Source organism: Scardinius erythrophthalmus (assembly GCF_964197995.2).
Source record: "Scardinius erythrophthalmus genome assembly, chromosome: 25".
Taxonomy (NCBI): domain Eukaryota; kingdom Metazoa; phylum Chordata; class Actinopteri; order Cypriniformes; family Leuciscidae; genus Scardinius; species Scardinius erythrophthalmus.
Window position 1 is genome coordinate 1,118,742 of NC_138245.1, and position 24,461 is coordinate 1,143,202.

At 42.3% G+C, this 24,461-nt stretch overlaps 2 protein-coding genes across 2 annotated transcripts in view; one reads left to right on the forward strand and one right to left on the reverse strand.

The window, feature by feature from the left end:
- The window catches only part of syn2b (synapsin IIb), a gene marked incomplete at both ends in the record, with an annotated part of 150,121 nt that overhangs the window by 67,803 nt on the left and 57,857 nt on the right, over positions 1 to 24,461 (reverse strand). Inside the window, 2 exons of the mRNA XM_081357887.1 lie at positions 21,324 to 21,413; positions 22,154 to 22,310. Coding sequence (XP_081214013.1) covers positions 21,324 to 21,413; positions 22,154 to 22,310 — 247 coding nt within the window. The remainder of the gene's footprint in view (positions 1 to 21,323; positions 21,414 to 22,153; positions 22,311 to 24,461) is intronic.
- Positions 974 to 15,306, forward strand: LOC308685841 (metalloproteinase inhibitor 2-like). Its single transcript, XM_081357888.1, has 5 exons — positions 974 to 1,169; positions 4,640 to 4,734; positions 5,794 to 5,902; positions 10,455 to 10,576; positions 13,921 to 15,306. The coding sequence occupies exons 1-5, from the start codon at positions 1,055 to 1,057 to the stop codon at positions 14,095 to 14,097; spliced, it is 618 nt and encodes a 205-aa protein (XP_081214014.1). The 5' UTR covers positions 974 to 1,054; the 3' UTR covers positions 14,098 to 15,306.

The following is a 24,461-nucleotide window of genomic DNA, read 5'->3' on the forward strand; positions in this document are numbered from 1 at the left end:
TCATGAAAGTTTCAAGATAACGAGATTCATTGTCACCAATTAGCGTGGAGACTACAATATCCATGGATGTAGCCTAATATTTGATCATACTGCTTCATCAGACACTGTGTCTATGGTCCCAAATACTGTACCACCTTTTCAGACTATGTACAGTATTGACAGCACTGCACTGTATAGATAATCACTCCTGTTCTGTTTCTTACAGTACAAGCAAGCAAGTTGAGGAACACTGCATTTGATGTTTTGCTGTCTTGTCTTTTCTTTTCTATTTCATAGCTAATTATTTTTGCTTTGATTCAAATAACCCTATGTTGTGATTGTACTGTAGTGTTTTTCATCAATATATTACAAACTTTGTTCAATGATTCCACTGTAGTATTCTCTCTACTACTGCAGTGCTTTTACAGAGATGTACTTACTGTACATGTAGTGCCATAATGAAACCTGTATAAACTATTTTGTTCTACAATATTTAATGATTGTACAAACAATGACCCAGTGAAACTATCGGTTGCTTGTGTGTGGGTGATCTATAGTTATGTTTCAATGGTATTTCACAGTAAATTAGTTTTTTGAACCAATGATTGTGCAAGTGCAAGATTTCTTTAAAGATGTGAATGTACAATGCAGTGTTTTGAACATTAGACAGCCTGTGTTACAAGTGATAACCGTTTTGAGTTTTGTGTCTAGAGTTTTGAAAAATGACTTCAAGGTTCTGAAAATAGTAGCAAAGTGATTGTAAAAAAACTGTAATCAACTCTATCCACAGATCCTGTGTGTGTGTGTGTGTGTGTGTGTGTGTGTGCGTGCGTGTGTGTGTGTGTGTGTGTGTGTGTGTTTGTGTTTAGTGTGAGTGTGTGTTTAGTGTGTGTGTGTGTGTTTAGTGTGTGTGTGTAGAGGGTGGGGTTTGTTTATTACAGTAGAAGGCTGGTCTTGTCCTGAAACTATAAATGACCCGCAGCTCCTCGAGACTGAAGGAGATCATCGACAGACACACACAGAGGAGGAACTTCATTCAGTGTGTGTTTCATACAGTAGCTGATCTGTGAGTGTGATGATGAGCGTCTCGCTGTCTGCTGCGCTCCTGATGTGTGTGTGTGTGTGTGTGAGCGAGAGCTGCAGCTGCTTTCCAGCTCATCCACAGGAGTTATTCTGCATGTCTTCGACAGGTACGTCACACTGGAGATTAATCTTATTACATGTCAGAATCAGATTTTAAAAAATGGCAACACTTTCCAATAAGGTTCATTAGTTAACATTAATGCATTAACTAACATAAACTAACATTGATCAATACATTTGTTACAGTATTTATTAATCTTTGTTACCGCAAGTTAATACAAATCCAGCTGTTCATTGTTTGTTCATGTTCACAGTGCATTAGCTAATGTTAACAAATACAACCTTTGAATTTAATACCGTATTAGTAAATGTTGAAATTAATATTAACTAAAATTAATAAATGCTGTATAAGCACAGTTCATTATTAGTTCATGTTAACTAATATAGGTAACTAATTTTAACTAAAGTGAAAAGTGTTACCAAAAAATGTATGTAAATATGCATTTTATTGAATACTAAATATTCACAAAACGGCAGTAAATTATTCAAAACAATTTATGAATCTCACTAATTTGTCAGCATATTGCTTATGTATGTTCAGAAAGTCTTCCAGTTTTGTAGAATCTCACAAGTCAAAGCAAATATCTCATTTTTTTGATTTTCACCTTGAAATTTTACATTTTCACTAACTTACAAACCCACTGCAGTTCCTTCACAAACCCCAGTTTGATGTAATTTTGTTGATGACAAATTTTCAAAAAAAAAAAAAAAAATCTCTTTGTATTTTTGTATAGTACCAGAATATCCTATTCAAATCAATGTGATAAACAAGTTAAGGCAAAACATAAAGTCAGACGTAATCTGAAACTAATCAAAAAGTAGTCAGAAAATGTGTAACGTAACAGATTACGTTACAAACTACAGGTTTCATCATGCAATTTTGGATTCTATAATGGACTGTAATTTTTAAGTAATCTACCCAGCACTGCTAATGCACTATTCGTTCATAATTTTCCCGTTCAAATGTTGTGACAAATCAGATATCTATCAAGAACATTTCACCATTACAGTATGATATTCCATAAACATTTGCACTAAATGAAATGCCTGTTATCATCACGCACATTATGCACAGATAAAAGTTCAGCGAGTAAGAAATGGCTTGCAAACAGATTTAGATTCAGATATTTTTTTGAAAAACAAGACAAAGGTATTCATTAAGAGACTTTGTGGTTTAAAAGTTGTGTTTCCGAGAGGGAAAGAGTTTGGATCCCTGTTTCCGTGCGTCAGAGTTGCTTTGGCATTCCAGTCCTTGTTCTTGGATAATCAGGCATGGAATGACCGGCATGAGTTTGCACAGACATGCAGATGCCTGTGGCTTTCGCTGAACCAATACAGTAAATCCACATAATCCCTCTGCTAGAAAACATCAGTCTGCCATTCCACTCACTGTACCCAAACAATGGATTTTGAAGGTCATTTTATTTTTTATGAACATTGTTTTTCAAGCTCTCCAGAGGTATAAAGATCTCATGGTGATATACTGTATTCGCATTGGGAATCTCATCAACACATGAGAGGCGGCTTTCTGTGTGCGCAGAACAGAAAACAGATTGAGTTCTCTTCGCATCTTCTTGCGTTTTAATGGTTTAAATCACATTACGGGTGAGTTGACTCTTGGCAGGTGCGATTTCTCTGTTAGAGCGCTTCATTTGAAGTTCCGTCACAAAATATAAGCCATAACAGCCATTTCTTTTTGCTTCGGATCTTTAGGTTCGGTGTTAAAAACGACAGTGTGAATGCTAAGTGAACCAGGGCTTTACCATTTTCTTTTTGGGTACGGACCAAAAGAACCTAAAATACACATTGAGGAGTCAATAAATGGACCTGAAATTGAAATTTTATATCAAGTATTTGATTCCTGACCTTAAAGGATTAGTTCACTTTCAAAAATGTTTTTGCTGATAATTTACTCATCCCGATGTCATCCAAGATATCCATGTCTTTCTTTCTTCAGTCGAAAAGAAATTAAGGTTTTTGAGGAAAACATTCCAGGATTTTTCTCCATATAATGGACTTCAATGGCAACCAACTATACCAATGTTCAGAGAGGGTTCAAATGTCTGTCTCAATGCAGCTTCAAAGTCTCGACATGATCCCAGTCGAGAAATAGGGGTCTTATCTAGTGAAACGATCGGTCATTTTCTAATAAAAAAACAACCCCCCCCCACCTTTTTAACCACAAATGCCGGTCGTGTACCATCTCTGAGATGTGCCACGCATTGCGTCATCACGTTGGAAAGGTCACACGTCACGTCATCTATCTAAGTTATTTGTCTGTGTAAAAAGGTAGGGAAGGGCGAAAAATGTCATCTCATTTTCTCCTTCAACTTCAAAATGAGATGGTACAAGATGGGCATTTGTGGTTAAAAAGTATATTTATATATATATATTTTTTTTTAGAAAATGACAGATCGTTTTGCTAGATAAGACCCTTATTTCTCGACTGGGATTGTGTCGAGACTTTGAAGCTGCATTGAGACGGACATTTGAACCCTCTCTGAACATCGGTATAGTTGGTTGCCATTGAAGTCCATTACATGGAGAAAAATCCCGGATGTTTTCCTCAAAAACCTTAATTTGTTTTCGACTGAAGAAAGAAAGACATGGATATCTTGGATGACATCGGAGTGAGTAAATTATCAGTAAACATTTTTATTGAAAGTGAACTAATCCTTTAAGTATCCTATTTCCACTAATTCTGTAAGACAGGCGATTGCCTTGTATGGCACAACTACATTCTGAACTCTTATATGACGGCGCCTGAAATTATTTCTTTTTACCCAAACAATGGCTTTTGAAGTTTATTTTATTTTTCATGAACATGAGCTCTTATCTTATCTGCATTCACAGTCAGAAGCTCTTGATGATTTTCTCCAGAGGGATACAAATCTCAGTATTCACGCAACACATGAGAGGCGGCTTTCTGTGTGCGCAGAACAGAAAACAGATTGAGTTCTCTTCGCATCTTCTTGCGTTTGAATGGTTTAAATCACATTACGGGTGTGTTGACTCTTGGCAGGTGAATGCAGCATCGTTGTAGATGTTCGGTAAGTTCAGTCACAAAAATATATGCCATAACAGCCATTTCTTTTTGCTTCGTATCTTTAGGTTCGGTGTTAAAAATGACAGTGTGAATGCATGAACCAGGGCTAAATGTATCATTTTCAGCAAACCGAAGTGTGAACACACCCTAAAATGGACATGCAGGAATCAATAAATGGAATTTAAATTTAAATTTTATATCAAGTATTCAATTCCTGACCTTAAGTATCTGATTCCCACCGTAACCTTTTCAGCTACAGTATGTACATCTAGCTGAACTATATTTAGTAATTGATTTTCTAAGGTATTAAAGGACATTTAAGAATCAATAAGAGAATCAGTTCTGTACTACACAGGTGATTCCCTTCTATGACACAACTACATTCTGAACTCTTATACGACGCCGCCTGAAATATTTCTTTTAATGTGTTCAGCCTCACACAATAAATAACAACTGATTATTTTCCATTAGTGATGCGAGCTGAGGTAACTGGGGAGAAGATCATTCCCGGAAAGAGAAATGAAGACGGTATGGGAGAAGTCCAATATGACATCAAAGTGATGAAGGTGAGCTAAAGTATTGACGATCATATAAATGTTCTGCTGGGAATTATGATGATCTGTTATAGCATGCTTTTCCTGGGACAGATTGGCCTGATGTCCAAATCTGGAGTGTGTTTCCCGAAAGCATCGTTAGCCAACTACAGTCGCAAGTTTCGTCGTTATCAGCAGTTCAGCAAGTCAGTGTTTCCCGAAACTATCGTTCGACAGATCTAGATCTCGACCTGTGGTTAGAAGAAGAGTTTCTAGTTTGCATGACATGTGGACTCAATAAATCCTGATCTTGAGCAAAATAAGCAAGCTGACATTCAGTGCAATCTATATCTGTTATTTAGAATACGTACAAATGTAATTTATGTCTTTTAGTTTGTCAAGAGATTGAAAGCGTCGTTGTTGAAGAGTGCGCATGTGTGAACGAGCTCTAGTGTAAGAACGAGTCTATGATTGAATCTGGAAATAAAGCAAAATAACTGAGAAAAATTAGAAATATTCCTCAGATGACATGTTCGTAATTTATAATAAAACATCTAGTGTTAATTCCATCTCAAACAGATTCATTAAAAGTATTATTACCCACATGTGTGAAGTCATTAACCAACGTGGTTGAACGACCAGTTTGCGACAGTACGGTTTGGGGAAACAGTCGTGACTCGCTAGTTGATTTCTTCAACGATGCGTCGTACTATAGTAGTGAAGCAGCGAGTTACGGCGGTGTACGGGAAACACACCCCAGAATAGTCCATGATTTAAATGGAGAGTTACAGTCTCTTTAGGGTTCTTGTCGACACATATACATGAACGTGTGACATACGCTGGAAACACGGTTCGTGAAGCTTCGAAACCTTTTTTACTGAAATCACGTGACTTTTGGCGGTTTGATACACGCTCCGAATCACTGGTTCGAAACAAAGGATTCGAAGCTTCACGAAGCGTGTTTCTGTAGCGTCTGTCAATCGAGACTCTATTTTAAATATAATCATTTTTAAATAATGGATCTGCAGACCCAAAACACAATACAATGCTATACAATTCCAACAATAGTTTTACAAAATCATGGTTTTGCAGGTGTTCAAAGGTTCTTCTGACAGAATAAAGCAAATCCAGCATGCCTTTACCAGTGAGATGTCTTCATTGTGTGGGACCAGACTGGATAACGGCCAGTATCTGCTTTCAGGTAAATACAAAGTTCAGTCGTGAAACTCTAGATGGCGCAGATAATATCACTTGGCGCCTTTTTCGTGTAATACATCTTTTAGTAATCATTATAACTTAGATATCATTCGAAAGCTTACAAACTCAGAAATGTATCCTGTGAAAACCATTTTGAGATTGGATGTTGCCTTACTATGGAAATGGTACTTTAAATTATTACTTATTGAGTCAGGTTTCATATTACAAAAATATTTTAACTACTTTATAATCTAAACTTTTCTAATCTTGACACAACCCATATTGTTGGAAAGGTCTGAGTCTCAAGGTTCCAAATTTTTAGGACTATTTTGTGATAGAAGTGATATTTGAACAGAAATGTGTTAATTTGTTACAAGAGAATGCATCAAATCAATCAATGGAATGTGGGTGACACCCGGTGGCTATTTTTGGTACATCGCCTAAACAAAATCTCATAGGAACATCGTTTTTTTGTGATATAAACTTCAAATTTGGAACACAACTTGGTTAGATATGTGGTTTTAATTTGATAGTAATTTTATAAGAAATCATATTTTTGAAAATATATATTTTATATATATAAAAAAATGTTTAGTACAGTACATTTGATTTACAGTAAATTCAAACTTCCAAAACTTTTCCAAACTTTCATTTTTTTAAGTGCTTTCACATCAGCAATAATCTGCTGAGTATCTTCTTTAAAACAAAACTATTGAGTTTCCTTTGTGTCTTTTTTGTTCAATCAAACGTACTGTGTTTGAGAGTAAAACTAATTATTTTGTAATAAAAAAAATAAAAGATTGCAAAAAAGCAACAAAATTGCTTAACAAAAAAGTTAAAGGGGTGGTTGATTGCTATTTCACTTTTTTCATTTTAAATACTGTGTAATGTTGCTGTTGGTGCATGAGCAATATCTGCAAAGTTGCTGCGCTGAAAGTTCAACGTAAGCGGAGATATTGTCTTTTAAAAATCAGGAAGTTTAATGCCTACAAAAACGACTCAAATGGGACTACAACGAGATACTTCCCGGGTTTTATACGTAACTAACCCATACATTTACATCAACCCTCCCTCCGGAACATGTTCTGCTGTCGAAGAGGAGGAGTTATAGTGGAGAGCTGTAGCCGTCAAAGTGTTATTTTCACCCAGCTGTCAGGTCTTCTGTGTTCAGGCTTCCTACAGACGCTGTAGTTCGTCAACAATGGTTCAAATTTAAGTTTGATTATGTTCCTGAAAATTACAATCGTAATAGCTCTCTGTGCTGCGCATTTTACGGAGGACAGCTTCCAGAATCTACACGAGTTCAATGTCGGATTCAACAAGAAACTATTACTCCAACATGAAGCAGAGGCAGCAGTTGTTGGGCCACAACCTGCAAGTAAGATTTAATCTTTTTAAATCTATTTGCCTGTATAATTTAAGAAGACGTAATAGTTTTTATCAAGGATGTAAAAAAATGCCAGCGCTGGCTTTAGTATATGACAGATGCGTACAAACATTTTGGACCCGAATTTGTAATATGTACAAATTTTGTAAACGTATTTTCCATGTACTTTATGACGTAATTTTTTTATTTGATCAAGAACGCAAACCAATGCCAAAACTGTTTGGTTATAGTAGCTAGTTAGTTCGATGTTATTTTGTGTGTGTATAAGAAACGTGTACAAACTTCAAAAAATTATCGCAACAGCGAACTTCAGCTGCTGTTATCACATATACACCTAAAGAAAACGACAAACTGAGTCAACTAGGCTACTAAGTTTTGTGAATAGTTAAACGGTTGTTCATTCTATCAATAAAACAATATCTTAAAAAAAACGGTATTACTCAGTCATGTATTCCGTTATATGAAATGTTTAATCAGGGGGAAACCGTATCTCAAAAGCTAACAAACAGCAGTAGCATTTTCAAGTAACAGCGTATGGAAATTCTTTGAGAAAATAATAATAATAATAATAAAAAATTACCATTCAGAAACGTTTAGTAAGAGCCGTGTTTGCGGAGGTTCTGCTTGACTCTCTTCATCACCGCTCTCTGGGTCTGATTCTGGCTCAAACTGATGAGGCAATATTGACACCATTACATTTGACCGGGTCCGGAGCACATGCAACTGTCGCCCGTAAAGGTAATGGGCGTGAAGATTCCGGACGCAGTTTAGCCAATTACAACACACCGGCCGAACTAACCAATCTGAGCCCATTGCCTGTTTCTGAGGGAGTGGTTTCATAGACTCAGGAAGTCAACCAGTCGTTCAAATGACAGAGGAGGAAGCGGCTTACAATAAAGGTGAAATTTATGAAAAATAAGGCGTTTTTTAACAAACGAAACACGAAGACATGTTATATTGCAGCCCATAAACACAATCAAGCAAAGAAAAAAGGCAGTAAACCACCCCTTTAACAAAATTATTTGCAGTGCGTGTAAATCTATATGAAAACCTTTATTTTCTTTGTGCTTTTTCATCACAAACGCACAAAATTTGCTCTTTTTTTCTGCTGTCTTTTTTTGCGGGTCTAAATCTTTATCTTGCAAGTTGAAAAGTTTTGCTCGCAAATGAAGCCGTGTCTCAGTGGGCGGTCTCTATCGACCAGTATGAAAGGCCCTTTTCTATTGGTCACCCTGGATTGAAGTGACAGGTTGGCCACGCACACTATGTTTTCCCACTGCTGTGTGTCTGAGAGACAGGGCCGGATTAACCATTAGGGCAACTGGGCACTTGCCCAGGGGCCCATGACATCTAGGGGGCCCTGACAGGTAGGAAATACACCGAAATTTAATACATTTCGGTGTTCACTTTACAGTCTTCACTGCATAAACTGCATCTACGCGGGTTCACGCAGACTTTCCTCCCTCCCCGCTGAACGCCAGCGATTACTAATTCGTGAAATGCACTCCCGCTGGTTGAGCGCGGTGAAGTTCGTTTCAGTTCCGATATTAGCCGGACATTTGTTCTATAGGGTCGGTATTCTAACAAAGATATCAATAGCAAGATTAGTTTTAACATTATGTGACCATTGTATATCGACATGATGAAATATTCGTTCAAAATCATTCATGCATTAATGCTGCATAATTTTACCTGAGAATGCTTTGACGCGTTTCCACAGCGCACAATGCTTAAGGGAACGTCTGCCAATTACACCAACTGCGGTAAACGTAGTCTATAATTTGTATTATTTAAAATTACTTTTAACATTTAAAAACAGACGTTTTCAAATCCCAAAGCTTGCAGAAGGTTCCTAATGGCAATACTGACTTAGGCTACAGCTTTCCTGGTAGCCTTGAGTAAATTAACACGTCTAAGAAAATTATTCATAAAACGTATAAATATCAGTTGAGCCTATGTTTATTTTCGTCACTGACACAAATTAAAATGAAAAGACTATAAGTCAAAGTTCAGCTTTAGGAGAGGTAGAAATAGGCCAGGATAAGAATACTGAGAGAATAAGAAATATGAAGATGAGGAGAGAGCAGGTATTGACAAATAATCTAATGACAAGGTTTTAAAGCTAGCCTATTTCTTATAATTTTTTGGCCTTCAAAAGTCCTAAATTGCACATATGTAGGTCAGAGAAATACAAATTTTCTCGGGGGAGCATGCCCCCGAACCCCCCTATCTAGGGGGGGCCTTGAGTCTTGTTGCCCAGGGCACAGGAAATTGTTAATCCGGCCCTGCTGAGAGAAGAGCAAGCGAACTTGTAACATGTCAAGCAACAGGTAATTTACTGAGTAAGATAACTGATTTAATATCATAAACTCAGTGACAAGTGAACTAAATAATCTCCCATTTAGATGTCTTTTATATTTATATAATTTAAAACTGTTAATCAATATCACACAAAGAGTGCCGTTTTCCCTTAAAAATCAGCATGAGTACAATGCGATATTGATTTTATATAAGATTTCAATATACAAGTTAATATTAAGCGACTTACATTTTAGACACATTATCACCTGTTTTTGCTCTATTTCGTCATCGAAAATAGTTCCAAACTAAAGCAACAGGACTGTTTTGCATCTCTGAGCACACACAGCGCTGCGTGAATAAACGAATCGGTTGAATGAATGATTCAATGACTCACTCATTAAGACAGTCAAATGCTTCATTCCTGAATGAATCAGCCGTTTGAATGAATCGGTTGAAACTCAATGACTCACTCATTAACAGTGACGTGCTGCCACCTACTGGCGGTTTTAATTTCACATTTAAAGTATCTTTTCAAATCATTTAAATGAATCACTAGCTCAAGCAGAGCATTTATTTACTGCTCGATGACCCAAGACTCTGCTGTATGTGGCTTGCCGTCTGCTGCATGACATGTTCCCTGGTTTGTTTTAATGTGTTTTATGACTTTTTTTATATCAAAATGTCAGGCCGCTCCAGCTATATGATGCTGCGAAACTAAATCGAGTTCAGAGAGATCCCCATTAAAGAGTTTTTTAGGGGGATTTTTCACTAATTTAACAGGAATTAGGAAACACTGACTAACATTTTGAGTGGACCTCAGGGAATCTAAAACAAAAATGAAATACACAATATGTTTTCTGTCTCTTAGGAGAGATCATGGATGACAGATTCTCCATTACATTGTGCGACCTCATTACGCGCTGGGACAGTCTCTCCTTAATGCAGAAAAACAACATCAAATACAGATATCAGATGGGCTGTGACTGCAAGGTAAGAACACATTTATTTAGAGATGCACGAAATATCGCCTACCATATCAGTATCGGCCGATATATGTTAGTTTTTTATGTTATCCAATAAAAAAAAGCGCGGAAATAAATATGGAAGTGGATGCACGCACCACTTGTCTTTCGCTTCGGAGCCGATCGGTGTCATGGCGGTGTCTCTGAAGAGTGTTGACTCATTCAATGAGCGAGTGTGTCGGTGCTTCTTCTGGAAGTCTCTCCTGGTGCTGGTGTTTCTACAGCGCGAGTGCAGCAGTGGTCGTGAGCCTTCTGAGCTCTCAACTGCTGTTTTAACAGCATTCCTTTTTGTGTTTGTTTGTCTGACGGCCGGTTGAGGGCAAAGAAAGTGAGTGCTTCACTGGTACAGGCTGCACCATCCCTGTCAGTGTTGCCGCGATCATTCCCCTGTGTGCTCCGGCACTGGTGAGAGTTTTTCATTTCCATTGCTCCGTCCCCAAGATTGGACTGCAGCGTTCGACCTGAAGGACGCTTACTTCTGATCTCTACCCTTCCGGAATGCAGGCTATGCCTGTGTTTTTGCGTTCGAGGGTTCGAAGTCAGTATAAAGTCCTACCCTTCGAGTGCTCCACAGCCAGTTGGGTCTTCGGGTCAACTGGTAAAAGAGTAAACTCGTCCACGGGCTGAGGATCTCTGTTTTTGGTATGAAGATGGACTCGGTCCAACACGTTTCTCAAGAGGAACGTGTCCGGTCGGTGCTATACAGAACTGAGCAAGGGAAAGAGAAACTTTTCAGAGGCTCCTGTGGCATATGGCAGATGCAGCCGCAATAGAACTGCTTCCTCCATATGAAGACCGCTTCAGCACTGGCTTCACGGCCGAGTCCCGAGGTGGCCATGGCAGAGCGACACGCTCCGTGTGACAATCACCCTGGCCTGCCGCCAAACCCTCAGCCCGTGATCAGACCTTTTGTTTCTCCGGGCCAGCCGCCCCTAGATCAACTGTCCATCAACACTGGCTGAGGGGCCACGTACAACAGACATGCAGTAACGGAGGTCTGGGCGGGCCTCAGACTGCATTGGCATCAACTGCCTCGAGTTGCTAGCAGTGCACCTTGCCAGTACGCGCAGAAAAATGCCACTGCTCAGCAAGCATGTATTGGTCCGTAAAGACAACATTGCGACCGTTGCACTACGCTTCCCTCGCATGTCGCAACTCACCCGCCACCTCCTCCTATGGAGTCAGAAGCTTCTGAAGTCGCTTCATTCCACTTAATTTTCCGGCCTGCTCAATTGTGCCACCGATGAGGCCTCACGACAGCCTGTGGCCCAGGGAGAGTGGAGACTCCATCCCCAGGCGGTCCAGCTGTTCCGGGACCACTTCAGGGCCGCACAGTTACATCTGTGTTACATCTGTTTGCCTCTCCGGACTCGTCCCATTGCCAGTTGTTTACTCCCTGACCGAGCGGAGAACCATCGGCACGGAGACACTGGCACACAGCTGGCCTCGGGGCCTACCCAAAGATGCGTTCGCCCAGTGAGCCTTCTTGCACAACACTGTGCTAAGTCAGGAAGAAGAAGGAGCAGGTCTTCCTAGTTGCCCCTTAATGGCCCAACTGGACCTAGTTCCCCTGAACTTATGCTCCTCTTGACAGCCCCTTCCTGACCCATTCCTCTTAGACATCTCAGGGATGAGGCACTGTTGGCACCTGCGCCAGACCTCTGGAAACTTCATGTCTCGCTGCGGAGGTTCAGGTATCTACCTCAAAATGATCGTAGATGCCATCACTTCTGCGAGAGCACCCTCTAAAAAAGTGAGGCTTGCTTACGACCTGAAGAGGAACCTGTTTGTTGAGTGTGTTCTTCTCAACCAAGAAGACCCCCGAAGGTGTTCGATCAGTTCTGTGCTTTCTTTCCTGCAAGATGGGTTGGAGCAAGGGCTGTCTCCCTCCGCCCTCAAAATGTATGTTGCCTTTATATTAACACACATCATGGGCCCTATTTTAACGATCTAAGCGCATGGTCTAAAGCGCAAGGCGCAAGTGCACTTAGGGCATGTCTGAATCCACTTTTACTAGTTTAACGACGGGGAAAATGGTCGGCGAGCCAGGCGCATAGTCTAAAAGGGTTGTCTCTATTCTCTTAATGAGTAATGGGTGTGTTCTGCGCATAACGTGAAATAAACCAACCAGAGTCTCATCTCCCATTCTCTTTAAAAGCCAGGTACACAGGATGCCTCGCTGACAGATGTTTTTAGAGCTGCGAGCTGGGCGACACCAGCACATTCACTAGAAAAATAGCCTATGTGTCGAGCCGGTTGCTCTCCGTGGGCTCCCTTCACATGAATCTAGTTTCACTGTAAGCCAGATTCGGAGTGTCGGCTTGCTGCGCCATTCCCCTCCTGTGGACTGGATACGTGCGCCATTCTTGCTCCAGTAGAGTTCCTCTTTAGCCGAACCCTGTTGAGTTCCTCCACACCCTTCAGCATCGACAAATGCCTTCAGGCCTAACACTCGTATGCTCTGGTGGAACCTGTGCTAGGCTGGGTCCACATGTTATGATCCCTACGGCGATCCCAACCCTTGTTCCCTGAAGGAGCGAATGGAGACGTAGTCCTGTCGCCACTATTGCTGGACCACCACTGACTCCGGACTCCGCTCGGCTCCTCAGCGACAAACAAGTGGTGCGTGCATCCACTTCAGTATTTATACCCACGCTGCGGGGCGGAGTGTGGATGCAAAGCTCACACGCCAATGTATGCATTGGCTTGTTTTATCAATACTCGAAGATGACAGGCTCCCTAAGCATGATTCCAATCAGTCGGTACATCCGGCTACGTCTCTTCCTTCAGGGAACGAGGGTTACATCCGTAACCGAGACGTTATTTTCCAAAAATGTCAGGTAATTTTTTCAAATCGTTGGGTAGTTTCTAGTAATAACCCAATGCATTGGGTTAAAATAACCCACAATTGGGAAGGTGCTATACCACCCCATAGTCGGGTTACTCGTTGGGTTATTTTCCAAAAATGTTGGGTAATTTTTTTCACATCCTTGGGAAATTTACAGTAATAACCCACTTCTTTGGGTTAAAATAACCCACAGTTGGGAAGGTGCTATACCACCCCATAGTTGGGTTACTCGTTGGGTTATTTTTAACCCAACATTTTTAAGTGAGCAGTTAAACAAGTTCTAGAATACTAACTCATTCACTCATTCATTTGATAATTTAATTCAATTCATTATGTCCAAACATACCCTGACATAGACTTGATTTATGAAGGTTTGAGTGTACAAAAACATGAAAGTACTGATAAAAACTGAAAGTATATATTATATTGTATTGTAATATATTAATCTGTGAACGGATCTGCAGATCTCCAGCTGCACTGACCAGCCCTGTCAGCCCAGCTCTAAGAGCGAGTGTGTGTGGGACAACTGGTCTTCCTCATGGCCAGAGCCACTTCATGAGTTCGCCTGCATCAGACACAGCGACGGCTCCTGCAACTGGTACACAGGAACGGCCAAAAACCACACACAAACACAAGCCTGACGTCTCCAAACCACACACACACACACACACACACACACACACACACACACACACACACACACACACACACACACACACACACACACACCTGATGTCTGCAAACCACACACACACACACACACACATCTGACGTCTGAAGACCCAGAGCACCACTGAGTCTGAGTGTGAAAGAAGCTGCTTGATGCTGATCAAATCTGAACACAAGCAAGGCCTTTAACCTCCTGCAACCACCCAGAATAATTTGCATAATTGCATTGGATTATTAGCATGTCATATTACTGTAATGCTTTGATATGACGATTGTTTCTTTTAGGTCATTTGATTTTCTATCTAAAAAAAAAGCAATTCAGTGAATTATTTTGAATTGAAAAAAAAAAAGGGTTTATGGGCAAAAACGCCATTTTCAACTGATCTTTAATGCCTAAAGAAATCAGGAAGATGCAGCATGGGCCTTTTCCACATTTACACTTCTAAATGAATCTTTAGCATGTTACAATTTATCTGCATAATTTTGGCTTGCTGTAGTTTAATGAGGTATTTTTAACGAGTAATAAAACGTTTTCAAAGTGTAAACATTAAATAAAAATGTGCAGGAGTTAAGGAAGCTACTGTGTCTATATCTCTCTATTATGAAGCAAAGCTCATGTTTTGCAATAGTTGTTGTGGTCGTTCACAATAAAACCTGCTGATTGCAAAACTGTGTTCATTTAATAATGTGATGCAGCAGCTTTAGCTTAGTTTAGTTTAGTTTAGTTAAGTTCTCGGGCATCCGCTGATTTCAGGTGTGAATGTTTTGATCTAAACACAGTGTGATTTCCTTCTTATCTGTAGTAAGCATCACTGCATTCATGATTTGCTTTGCAGATATAAATGATAAAATAGCACTACACTTTTTTAAAGGGATATTTCAACATTTAAATTCTGTCATCACCCTCAACTCTTCAGAATAATATCCCATCATTAATAGCTGACTACAGGACAGATGAGTAGTGCTACAGTTTTATGAGACATGATTGATTTCAGGAAGTTGTTCTGTATCTTTCAACATTCCTTCCATGGAGATAAATATGCAATTAACTATTAAAGAGTTCTGTGTGTAATAATCATCTGTGTGTGTTTTATGGGAAATGTATGTTAGCATGTTGATAAATTTGTATGTTGTTAATGGCAATGCCTTAAATTAAATGCATTTATCTAGTATTGCTTTTCACTTTTGTGTTCTGAATCTGATTAAAAACTATGGTCATATACTATAATTTTAAGACATTTTGGTCGAACAGTCATTGTGGATTCTTGTGCACAGCTGACCTACACTGAGAGTCAACAGCAAACGTCCAACAACAGGAAATGATGTCATATCAAGATGCCATCAGAAACCACACAAACAACATAGTTTGCTTTCACAATGCAGAAATCTGTTCAGTATTTTGCAGTGATGATTTATATTGAAACGCAGTGTGTTTATGAAGGCGCCACTGAATGCAAACAAAAGCATGTAACGTCTGGCTTTAGTTTGAGATAATCTTGATTTTCATGCAGTACTAAAAAGATGAACAATAATACTCATATAATATAAACCTACTTATATTTAATCACTTATTCATGCTCACATTTATTCATTTAGCAGAAGTGTCATCCAAAGTGAGTAACATTTGGTATGACAGCAAACAATAATTTAATTACAGAAATAATATACCTGTCACGTGTCAGTGCTTGTTTGGACTTTCAGTTTGTGTTTTGATTGGTTCCTGTTTTCCTTTGTTCTTTTTCCACCACTCCTTTGTTTCTATGGTTACTGTCATTATCAGTTCAGTTGCATCACCTGTTTAATCCATCATCATCATCTGCATCCCTGTGTTCTGTTAATCAGTGTCATCTGTGTTTGTATTTAAGTTCTGTCTGTTCAGTCTGTCATTGTCCGATCTCAGTCATATTTAGTGTGTGTTGCAAGCTGTTCTGCCGTCCTGTGTTTAATTACCAATAAACCTTTGTTTTGGAATTTTATCCTCGTCTCTATCTGCCTTCATGCAACCACTCGTGACAGAAGATCGGACCAGCCCACATGGACGACAAGGCTATATTTGTAGCAATAGCTCAAGAGAGCACGGAATTGTTCTCCTGCTCGTCGAGGGGGCTAGTGACGGCTCGATGAGCAGGAGAACAATTCCATGAAACCCTCAAGCTGCTTTTCTGGATCGGGGCCAATTTCCACCAGGCCACCGACCTCCCAAACACCGATGGACTGAACTGGAGGGAAGCCATCGGCAGGTGTTTGGTGAGCGATTTGTCCCGATCCAGAAAACAACCACCACCACCACCCTTCCAGAGTCTCGTCCCGCCGAGACCTCCCTTCCAGAGTCTCGTCCCGCCGGGTCCGCCCTTCCAGAGTCTCGTCCCGCCGAGACCTCCCTTCCAGAGTCTCGTCCCGCCGGGTCCACCCTTCCAGAGTCTCGTCCCGCCGAGACCGCCCTTCCAGAGTCTCGTCCCGCCGAGACCTCCCTTCCAGAGTCTCATCCGGCCGAGACCACCTTTCCAGAGTCTCGCCCCGCCGGGTCCGCCCTTCCAGAGTCTCGTCCCGCCGAGACCTCCCTTCCAGAGTCTCGTCCTGCCGGGTCCGCCCTTCCAGAGTCTCGTCCCGCCGAGACCGCCCTTCCAGAGTCTTGTCCCGCCGAGACATCCCTTCCAGAGTCTCGTGCCGCCGAGACCTCCCTTCCAGAGTCTCGTCCCGCCGGGTCCGCCCTTCCAGAGTCTCGTCCCGCCGAGACCGCCCTTCCAGAGTCTTGTCCCGCCGAGACATCCCCTCCAGAGTCTCGTGCCGCCGAGACCTCCCTTCCAGAGTCTCGTCCCGCCGAGACCTCCCTTCCAGAGTCTCGTCCCGCCGAGACCTCCCTTCCAGAGTCTCGTCCCGCCGAGACCGCACTTCCAGAGTCTCGTCCCACCGAGACCGCACTTCCAGAGTCTCGTCCCGCCGAGACCTCCCTTCCGTCCTCCCGGGTCCATCCTTCCAGAGTCTCGTCCCGCCGAGACCTCCCTTCCGTCCTCCCGGGTCCGTCCTTCCAGAGTCTCGTCCCGCCGAGACCTCCCTTCCGTCCTCCCGGGTCCGTCCTTCCAGAGTCTCGTCCCGCCGAGACCGCCCTTCCAGAGTCTCGTCCCGCCGAGACCTCCCTTCCAGAGTCTCGTCCCGCCGGGTCCGCCCTTCCAGAGTCTCGTCCCGCCGGGTCCGCCCTTCCAGAGTCTCGTCCTCCCGGGTCCGTCCTTCCAGAGTCTCGTCCTCCCGGGTCCGTCCTTCCAGAGTCTCGTCCCGCCGGGTCCGCCCTTCCAGAGTCTCGTCCCGCCGAGACCTCCCTTCCAGAGTCTCGTCCCGCCGGGTCCGCCCTTCCAGAGTCTCGTCCCGCCGAGACCGCCCTTCCAGAGTCTCGTCCCGCCGAGACCTCCCTTCCAGAGTCTCTTCCGGCCGAGACCACCTTTCCAGAGTCTCGTCCCGCCGGGTCCGCCCTTACAGAGTGTCGTCCCGCCGAGACCTCCCTTCCAGAGTCTCGTCCCGCCGGGTCCGCCCTTCCAGAGTCTCGTCCCGCCGAGACCGCCCTTCCAGAGTCTTGTCCCGCCGAGACATCCCTTCCAGAGTCTCGTGCCGCCGAGACCTCCCTTCCAGAGTCTCGTCCCGCCGGGTCCGCCCTTCCAGAGTCTCGTCCCGCCGAGACCGCCCTTCCAGAGTCTTGTCCCGCCGAGACATCCCCTCCAGAGTCTCGTGCCGCCGAGACCTCCCTTCCAGAGTCTCGTCCCGCCGAGACCTCCCTTCCAGAGTCTCGTCCCGCCGAGACCGCACTTCCAGAGTCTCGTCCCACCGAGACCGCACTTCCAGAGTCTCGTCCCGCCTAGACCGCCCTTCCAGAGTCTCGTGCCGCCGAGACCTCCCTTCCGTCCTCCCGGGTCCGTCCTTCCAGAGTCTCGTCCCGCCGAGACCTCCCTTCCGTCCTCCCGGGTCCGTCCTTCCAGAGTCTCGTCCCGCCGAGACCTCCCTTCCGTCCTCCCGGGTCCGTCCTTCCAGAGTCTCGTCCCGCCGAGACCGCCCTTCCAGAGTCTCGTCCCGCCGAGACCGCCCTTCCAGAGTCTCGTTCCTGTTCCCAGACCTGAGTCTGTCCCCAAGCCAGTATCTGTTCCTGAGCCTGTATCTGTTCCTGAGCCTGTATCTGTTCCTGAGCCTGAGTCTGTTCCCGAGCCTGAGTCTGTTCCGAGCCCAAGCCTGTGTCTGTTCCCGAGCCCAAGCCCGAGCCTGAGTCTGCTCCCGAGCTTGAGCCTGTGTCTGTTCCCGAGCCCAAGCCCGAGTCTATTCCCGAGCCTGAGTCTGTTCCCGAGCCCAAGCCCGAGCCTGAGTCTATTCCCGAGCCTGAGTCTGTTCCCGAGCTTGAGCCTGTGTCTGTTCCCGAGCCCAAGCCCGAGCCTGAGTCTATTCCCGAGTCTGAGTCTGTTCCCGAGCTTGAGCCTGTGTCTGTTCCCGAGCCCAAGCCCGAGTCTATTCCCGAGCCTGTGTCTGTTCCCGAGCCCAAGCCCGAGCCTGAGTCTATTCCCGAGTCTGAGTCTGTTCCCGAGCTTGAGCCTGAGTCTGTTCCCGAGCCCGAGCCTGAGTCTGTTCCCGAGCCTGAGCCTGTTCCCAAGCCTGAATCTGTTCCAGAACCTGACCCTGAGATGGTTCCTGAGCCTGAACTCCCAACCAGCCTCCCTCTCCCACCTCCTCCCATCATCCATTCCTCAACCACGCTGTCGCCACCCCATGCTAGCCCCACAGCTCACCCACATTCCACCCTCAATGAGGTGAGCTCTATGCGGGTCTACCAGTGTTCTTCTCTAGCATGGTTGGTGGATCCCCGATCTCCACCTCCATCCTCCACGACCAGGACTCCACCTCAGCCCGTTGATCCATCAGCTCAACTTTGGCTCCTACCTCCCTCATCTCCACCGTGGCCCATCAGTCCACCAGCTCCGCCGGGCTCCCTCGTCCCCCCGGCTCCGCCTTGGTCGTTCGTTGGCCTGCCCTCGCCTCGGGACTACACTCCTCTGGCTTCGCCTCGTCCCTCTGGCTCCGTTGGGCTCCTCACTCCCTTCAGCTCCACCATGGTCCTCTGTTGCTCCGGCTCCACCGCGGCCTTCTGGATCCCCGCCTGCGCCTCGGTCGCCAGAGCTGTCGGCATCGCCATGTCCCTCAGGATCCTCAGCATCGCCTTGGCTCGTTGGCTCTCCAGCTCCATCCAGGTATCCTCTTTCTCCTCCTCCACCTCCGTCAGTCGGCCCCCTGGAGTCACCAGTCCTGACTCCACCATGGCTCCTCCCTCCGTCTGCTCCGCCCTGGTCCCTCCTGCCTTCTCTCTGACCTTACCCTGCTCTTCGTCCTCCTCCTGAGCCCCATCCCTCCCTCCGCAGTTGGTCTATCTATGGCGTGAGGACGCACTTACCGGGAGGGGGGAGTACTGTCACGTGTCAGTGCTTGTTTGGACTTTCAGTTTGTGTTTTGATTGGTTTTCCTGTTTTCCTTTGTTCTTTTCCCGCCACTCCTTCGTTTCTATGGTTACTGTCATTAACCATAGAATACTGTCTTTTCCCGCAGAATAGAATACTGTCTTTAGTTCAGCTGTATCACCTGTGTTTAGTTAATCATCATCATCTGCATCCCTGTGTTCTGTTAATCAGTGTCATCTGTGTTTGTATTTAAGTTCAGTCTGTTCAGTCTGTCATTGTCCGATCTCAGTTATATTTAGTGTGTTGCTAGCTGTTCTGTCGTCGTGTTTTAATTGCCAGTAAACCTTCGTTTTGGAATTACATCCTCGTCTCTCTCTGCCTTCCTGCAACCACCCTTGACAATACTTTAAAAGTTTGAACTTAATGTAATGTTTTCAAATGTTTAACATGTTAATTGCAATGAATTGTAGTTTAAATTTACATAATATTAAATGCAACTAGATTCATTTCTGTCAAAGTGCTCAAGTCGGACTTCAGTACATCATTATATCATAATTACTTCTAGTGAAATATGGTAATAATATGGAAATAAGTTCCTGCTGAACGTACTAACAAGCATTTATGGTAAACTAAAATATACTTTAATGTTATTTCTATTGAAACTTGTATGGCATGCATTTAAAGATATTCGTAACTACACATTTGTAATGACGAAGTTGCAATTTTATTAACTTTAAATGCAGTGTCAAATTACACACTACAGTTAAAAATATAATCACTTTACATGTGCTTCAGTATGTTAGTCAACACATCAAAATCAGTGCACTTTAAAGCACGACAAAAGTTTATTAAAACATGATTAAAAATGTACTTTAAAGTAAAACTCTTTATTTTATTCTCTTACTCTTTATTAAAACACTTTATTTTTGACAGGGACCGTTGCATATGTTACATGTAGTAATGACAATAAATTATGCGTAATTACATGCAACTAACCATAAACCTAGTACGTGTTGTTAATTAATATTTCTCAGTACTTAAATGTATAATTAAGGACACTTTAAAATAAATGCAACCTAAAACTTTTTATGACACAATTACAAAGTGCACTTTATAAAAGTGTACTTAAGAAACAGTCATTAAAGTGTACTTTTTTTCTTTAAGTACACTTACGGTAAGTGGCCTTATATATCATTAATATTATATTATCTGTAAGTATTTAAGTGCACGTCCAGTACTATTAAGCACATTTCTTTTTCAGAAGAGTGTATTTTCTCTGTCACCAGGACATAATAACATAGCTAATCTAAATTTATAATACATATATTTTGCCATACCATGCAGTATAGAGTTAAAAAAACCCGAATACATTTATATATAGTATACAAAATAACCAAAGCGCCACATATTACATTTTTTTGGTGTTATTAGTAGAGAACCGCTGAGTGTTTCCAGATGTGCATGTTTATTTCATTAATATTATCTTTAAGTACTTTTTTTTAAACATACTTTTAATATTTGAAGTTCCCTATACAAGTGCACATTTATTAAGCACACCACTTTTACAGAAGGGTGTATTTTCTGTCACCAGGACAGAAATCTAAATGTATAATACTAATATTTAGTTTTTTTTTTTTTTTTTGGTGGTGGTGGTGGGGGGGGGGGGTTGGGTGTTATTGTTGTTATATTCAGTAGAGAAGCGCTGAGTGTTTCCTGCATGTGGACGGGTCTCTGGGCTGAAGGGAATGAAAGCGAGGTGCTTCTGATCTTACCATGTCCCTGTAGTTTGAGTAGAACGTCTGATCAACGAGAGGGAATTTATCCGCTCCCAGTTTATTGTAGATGCTGATCAGCTGAGCGAACTGCAACGAAACACAGAATCCGTTTGGGTGAAAAAGATGGCAAAAGTAGAACTTGAGTCAGCAAACAATTATAGACAAACCCAATCTGATTAAAATAACATGCAAACCATTTTTGGGATTTTTATTAAATGCGTCGAGTAATCGTCACAAAACTGACTTCAGACGGACTTCCGAGGCAGCGTTACGGTTTAATTATCTACAATATAACAGAGCAAATATTTAATTACTACAATAGTTGTTTATCGCCAGAAATAAGATCAAAAGTGGAAAACGTAGGTGTTATGATAGAGCGGCACGATTCTGGATAAACTGAGAATCACAATTGTTTTGGTTCAAATAGAGATCATGATTCTCCCACGATTCTGAATAGACAACTAAATAAAATAACAGATTCTGACAAAATATTAATTGCTGCGGTCTATTTTAAAATGTTTAATTAATTATAATCAATATTTAAAAAATTGGCTTGAGTGAATGATTCAATGACTCACTCATAAAGACTTCACTTGTTTCATTACTGAATGAATCAGATTTTGAACGAATCTCTTGAATGAATGATTAAAAAACAAACACATTTTTATCACTATCACTTGTCGCCACCTACTGGTGTAACGATGTAGACCAAATTGTGATTCACTCTATTTTGATCTGTACTGTAGACATCAGTGTTTATATCCGAACTATAAACTTTTATCTTTTAGCTTTTAAGGAAAAACACAGTTGAGTAAAAGCACACTCACGGCCCACGGTTTGTCACAGAGGTTGTAGATGGACTCGAGTGAGTTGACGCTCGGGATCCCGGCGTACTGCAATCCGATGATCATGTTCCTGAAGTCTTCGTTCTGAGCCATGCTGTACGCGTGCTGTCGGACCAGGACGAAATCAGGCTTGAAGGACCTGGAGAATAATCACACAGATATACAGCAAAACCTGGGAGAATAATAACACCGATACAGCAACACACACACATCTACAGCAGTGTAAAGCCTCCAGCGTGAGTAATCTGTGTTTCTCTCTCTCTCTCACACACACACACACACACACACACACACACACACACACACACACACATCTACAGCAGTGTAAAGCCCCCAGCGTGAGTAATCTGTATTTCACACACACACACACACACACACACACACACACACACACACACACACACACACACACACACACACACACACACACGGTCTGTGTTTATGGTAAGTTGTGTTTCGGATTCCTGTATGTTAGCAGAAACACACGTGTGGTCATCGTGACAGTAAATCACTTCAGTTCAGATCTTACTGTCTCAGTCTCGGCTTTTACACTGAACGTCACTGAGATTTCAACTGTTTTATGTTTCCAGCTTTTGTGACTAAAATTACAGTTTTTCTCGATTGCTTAAACACATTTCTTGAAACTATGCCTCGTATTCTCAAAACTATAAACACAAATTCATAACGTCTCACCCAATTCCCCAAACATCCTATTTTCAGGTCAAAATGAAGCTCTACACTCAAAACCATTCACTCTTGCTGAAAAACCAAACTTTGCCCTCAGACTGGACACACAAGCCCTCAAAATCACACACACTACAACATAGTCTAAGACACTGGTGCAATAAATTCAAAACAACATTTCCAAAACTGGTAAGTTGCTTGAGGTTCCCCCCTCACAAACCTTTTCACATGATGAACACAAAAGACACAACCAGTGGATACATTGGCACATTTTTATTCATACACAGAAAACACACACACGCAAAAACATTTTTTTTTCCTGTTTTACTCTTTTTTTTTATTCTCTCCTCTAAATTTTTTTTTATATTTACTTACAGTAAGATGTGTGTGACCAACATATGACAGTAAAAGAGCACACAGAAACCATATTCTAGTATGGAATTTCAAATTGTACTGGAATGGTAAAGAGTGTTGGGACGTGACAGGAGGGTCTCCACTCAAGGATACAATATGATGGACACGTCTAAGAATGTTCCACATATGGTTGAAATACCTAGAAAGATAACATTCTGGGAGTCAAGACTATAAAGGAGAAAGGATGCCTTCACTGTCACACTCTGTGCCACACTGTCTGACTGTACGACTGCTGGCCTTTTCTTGCAAGAAAATACACCTCATCAAAGACTATTGGAAATGTTAGTCTCTTATTCATTGATAGAATTTTGTTTGTCACCACACCTCCCTGAAGGCTCTCGAGGCGACGGTAAAGCGACTCAAATTTGGCCTTACTCGTAGCCGAGCCTCCCTCATAGTCATAACATTGACTAACACATGGGCAACTAGAGTGGCTTGAATTTCATCTGACACTGCTTGTCTTCTTGCCCTTCCTCCTCTTCCTTCTTATCCCTCTTCGATCTCTTCCTTCATGTCTTTCTGGATCCATTGTTCCAAAACGCAATAAACTGATTTGGGCCCTTTTATATATCTATTGAAGTTCTGATTGATGTGTGTTAAATTTGGACTCTTAGTGTTTCCAGCTGGGTAATTGTGTGCTAACTGAGCTGAAGCTGTGCTGACTTAAGTGAACAATATTGAATGCTAGTGCTTTCTATATGACAACATGGTCTAAGCAATGAGAAATGAAGGGATTTGTGTGTAGAGTTTTGCAGTGACAGTTCAACAAATCTGACTCATGTGTCGAAACAGGGAATAGTGTTTATAGTTTAGTGAAATGGGTGTGCTTTTTGATAAATGGCGTTATGGTTTTGAAATTTTAGTTCAAAAGCCTGGTTATAGTGTTTAAGCAATCGAGAAAAACTGTAATTATTTTTTGAACAAGTGAGTGCATTACATTTGTGGTCTATTTACTTGCAAGAGAAAGATATAAATCTGAAAACTAACAGTTAACATCTTTAAAACCTAATTTTCAGCTTAGCGCGTCTCAGGCAAACTGATCGAACAGGAGAGTTGAGCGTGGATCTATATGCAAATGTACATATTTCATAATAAGTTATATAATTAACTAAACACGAACACATGATAACCAACAGAATCCCACTATAAAGCACAACTTACTGAACCACTCTGGTCCCGTTAATGACTGAAA